The sequence below is a fragment of the Pundamilia nyererei genome, unplaced genomic scaffold (assembly GCF_000239375.1).
Source record: "Pundamilia nyererei isolate P.nyererei 1_Seehausen unplaced genomic scaffold, PunNye1.0 scaffold02832, whole genome shotgun sequence".
NCBI classification, from domain to species: domain Eukaryota; kingdom Metazoa; phylum Chordata; class Actinopteri; order Cichliformes; family Cichlidae; genus Pundamilia; species Pundamilia nyererei.
The window spans coordinates 191-4641 of record NW_005190233.1 but is presented as its reverse complement, the minus strand read 5'-3'; the positions used below and the strand labels follow the sequence as shown (position 1 = coordinate 4641).

Here is a 4451-nt window from a genome sequence, read left to right as displayed (position 1 = left end):
GTGTTATTGCACAACATGCATGTCTCTGGACAGCCTCTGGTGGCAGCCAGACAAACCAGTGAAAGCCTCCACCTGCTCTCCAGTTGCTGTACCTAAGGGTCCAAACTTTAGGATTTATGGTCTCTGAGGAGAACCAGTCACAAATGAGCCACAGCTGAGGGTCCTGTTTCAGAAAGCCGGTTCACTGAGGCTCAAGTCCTGAAGGGGGTCATGGTTCATAGTGGTCCTACTCAGGTGGTCCTAGTCCCTTAGCAGGTTGAAGGTTTCCAGTGCCTGGTGGTTTGAGTGTTCAGCTTCAAGTCATCACAGTCTCTAATGTGGACTCAGACCTACCTTCAGATTAATTATCCCCAGAGAGAAGCATCTCTGTGACATCACCTGGAGACTCTTCACAAACCCCACAGAGTCACAGCTGCAGGAGGTCAGAGGAAATGTGGTCGTTTCAGAGGTTTTGACAGTCAGCTTTCAAACGCTGATACAAGCAAGCATCCTACGTGTGGTTAACTGCATCTCATTCATAGTTACTGTGGAAATGACACTTAAGTCATGTGATGTCAAACAGAAGGTCTTCTTCTGAGGGTTTATTGAAGTATTCTCACCTTAAAACAGAGCGTGGTCCTCTGTGAAGGGGCCAGCAGGTCCCTGTGACCTTATCACCTTGGAGCTTCTACATTGTCATCATCTTTTAACGAAGCACTACCTAGGCCTCTAAATTCTTAATCTGTTATTCACTTTAATACCTAACACAAGATTAAGGAGCAGATGTTAAAGGTAAGATGTTACATCATTCAGGTGGCAGGCTGGTCGATGGATTTAAAACCTCTGCTGTAGTATAAGGCAAGGCAAGGCAAGGCAAGTTTATTTGTATAGCACAATTCAACAACAAGGTGATTCAAAGTGCTTTACAGAGACATTAGAAACAAGAACAAATAAAAAGCATGATTTAAAATTGATTAAAACAAGCAAATAAACTAACTAACTAATTAACAAACAAACAACAGCATATAAAATCAAAACAGATCAAATCAGAACAGTAGATAAAATCAGTAGTTAAATGTAAGTTTTGAAATTTAAGCTTAAAGTGTGGATTTGGTGCTATAAACTTACAGGTCATGTGATTCTGGCTACCCACAGTCCACAGTGACGCAGTGGTTAGCACTGTTGCCTCACAGCAAGTCCTGAGTGTGATTCCACTTTGAATTTGACTGCATGTTCTTCTGCTGTCCATGTAACTGACATGTGACTGCATTGCGTCCAGAGGAAGCCAAACCCTGTAAAAGCATCAGTGTACATATGCAATGTTGGTCTATAAAATCTATTTAAAACAATAGCGTGCTCTTCTGTTTTGACTGGTATGTTTAGTGTAAATGTGTTTTCAGTGTTACAAACAAGTGATTCATACAGATTTCTGATGCTTGTCTCCTCTGAGTTGTATGTCCAGCATTATTAAGTCTTATTACAGACTGCCAGAGCCGGTCCAGTGTTCCACAACCAGTGGATTCAGCCTTCCTCCTGAATCCGAGGGTCGACTACAAATCTCTTTTCCAGAACACTGGCATACACTTTCCCAGGAAAGCTGTTGAGTGTGATCCCTCTGTAGTTGGAGCACACCCTCTAGACCCCTTGCTTAAACAGGGCAACCACCATCTGGTCTGCCAATGTAGAGGCAATGCAACACTGCAGAAACGTAACCTTCAGCACCTTCTCAGTCCCCCAGCAGGACAATAGAGTTCCTTATTGGAGAGTTATTGAGAGTTATTACCCCCACCCAGTGACTCTAAGAAGGCTGGATGGGGTGCTGGAGAACTCTGTAGGGTCATTTGGCTCATACACACAAACAAAAATTAGGACTCATTCCACGACCACAAGGCGCAGGGAACCACCAGGGAAAACTCCAACAGCAAAGGCAGCCAACCGTGGCGATACATGTAGTACCACTCTGTCCGTGCCCTCACATCGAGGGCAACTCCAGAGGGGAACAGAGTCCAGGTCATCTATAGGAAACTGGTTGAGAACCAGAGCTATGCACTGAGGTCATCACATCTTAACCTCATGCACCAGCTCAGGCGCCTTTCCCACCAGAAAGGCGACATTCCATGTGCCACAAGCCAGTTTTGGAAGCTGAAAATCGGAGCGCCAGTACATCAGACTGTCTGGGGTGGCTGTAGCTCAGGTGGTAGAGCGAAAGCTTGGTGGTTCGATCCCTGGCGTCCTCAGTCTGCAAGCCAAATATCCTTGGCCAAGATCCCAAATTGCTCTCCGATACATCCATCGGAGTATGAATGTGTGTGAATGTTACTTAGAAAGCACTTGGAAAAATGTGCTTGTGCGAATGGGTGAATGTACAAGTTGTGTACAGCGCTTTGAGTGCTCAGAAAGAGTAGAGAAGCGCTATATAAGAACCAATCCATTCACCATTTACCATCTAAGCACCCAACCCTACAGCCCCTCGTGTGGGTGGTAAGCCCACAGTCTTAAGCCCTGTCTTTAAAATGAACTGACATTGCAGGTTAAGTAATTCATTACGTGGAGGTTTCAGGTTCCTTGTTAACAGACAGTAGTTTGACAAACCTGAATCAGTTTTTTTGTTTCATCTTTGTTCAGGCGAGTTTGTGTTCTTGTTGACTTTCTAAAAATCTGTCTGAATCTCAGGCAGGTTGTCAGGATGCAGCTTCGATGGTTGCTAGGGGCGTGTCTGTGGTTGCTATGCATCGAAGAGGTTCGGACAACAACCTTCAAGATCGCCTTGGTCGGTCCGTGGTCATGTGACCCGTTGTTTTCCCGGGCGATGCCGACAGCAGCGGTCACGCTGGCATTGTCCAGGTTACGGACTGACACCAGTATGAGCAGAGGGTACTGGTATGATGTCAAAGTGCTGGACGAGGACTGCTCTGCCTCCAAAGGTCTGTTATCCAATCAGCCAATAGGACCTTAAAATAAAGTTCAGTAAAATATTTAGAAAGAGATTACCAGTTACAGTTACGGTTAGTTACACTAGAACAAAGTGCTACAGGGTTAACCAATCACACAATGATGAGATGGCAGCCAATTATTAGACCCCCTGTTAAAAGGGGTTTTTTCTTTCCCACTGTTGCCAAAGTGCTTGCTCATAGGGGGTCATGTGATTGTTGGGTTGTTCTCTGTATCTGTTATTGTGTGATCTACTGTACAATATAAAGCGCCTTGAGGTGACTGTTGTTGTGATTTGGAGCTTTATAAATAAAATTGAATTGAATGAACAATCAGAACACATTAGACCACCTCCAAAGGATCATTAGACATTTAATCAGTCTTATCAACACACGCTTATTTGAAGTGTGTTTATCAGCTTACAGACTGGAGTAAGTGAAATATTTTTATTTTCCTTATTTTTATTTGTGTGATATTTATTTGACCTTTGACCTTTTTATTTTAGCTCTGACCAACTTTGGGGACTTTGAAGGTTATGGCTATGCCTACATTGGACCCTTTAATCCCGCCCTCTGTCACTCTGCCTCCCTAATGACTGAGCATTGGGAGGCTGGACTCTCCTCTCCTGGTTGTCTAGATGCTGACTGGCCAAACCTGCCGCCACTGACTCCTCCCACCAGAGTCCTGTTCACCGTGCTCAGATTTTTTGGCTGGGCGCATGTCAGCATCATCACAGGTGAGGGTTTGACATCACAGTCAGAGTGGTGGGGTGGTTCTCACCATAATCTCTTCATTCAAACTTGTGTTACTTTAATTTAGCCTGAGCCGGTTATTTGATCTGAGCTTCATCATTTTAGACTGTTACACTCACATATTAGGCCCCCTTTGTTTGATTTTGGTGGTTTGACTTTTACTGCCCATCGGACTATAACTGCAGTGGTTCATTGGGACATCACAGAAGTGGAGGTGTTTTCTGTGAGGGCTTTAACTTAACCATTGTTACTTATGAGCTTCTGAATGGAGATAGAAGTGAGAGCTAGACCCAGTTTAACAGTATCGACATGTTCACCAGGACTCTTTCACCAAGGAAACTTCTTGCTGACATGAAATCCTCTCTGCCAAAGTGAAGTACAGAGATAGACAGAGACAGCTGGAGGTTCAACAGATCCACTGACCTTCTGATCCTCCAAGTCTGATTTCACCATTCTGAAGGAAAAAGGAGACATGGACCGAGCCCTTCTCTTTATGGACCCATCCAGGAGGACCTCAATTGTCCTGGTTGTCTGATTCCAACGTATTAAGGACAGCTTCTTAAAAGCTCAGATGATCTCCACAATCTTTGGTTCTTCTTCAAACCAACCATCAACTAAATGATCCACACGAAACCTTGATGTCAGGGGGCACTCATTTGATTAATGTCCAGACGGCTGTGATCATCTCGTCTTCTCTGTGAGAGTAAAAAACAGAGCAGTGTCAGGTCAAGTGGCTTTATTGTCATTGCAACCATGTGCAGTATGAAACAAGACAGCGTTCCTCTCACT

General features: G+C 44.4%; 1 protein-coding gene across 1 annotated transcript; it reads left to right on the top strand.

The window, feature by feature from the left end:
• Positions 1-2656: 2656 nt before the first annotated feature.
• On the top strand, positions 2657-3646 carry LOC102208692 (retinal guanylyl cyclase 2-like; the record flags this gene model as incomplete). Its single annotated transcript, XM_005755748.1, has 2 exons — positions 2657-2903; positions 3416-3646. Coding segments are annotated over exons 1-2 (469 nt in total), but the record flags the coding sequence as incomplete, so codon positions are not given.
• Between the last annotated feature and the right edge of the window lie 805 nt (positions 3647-4451).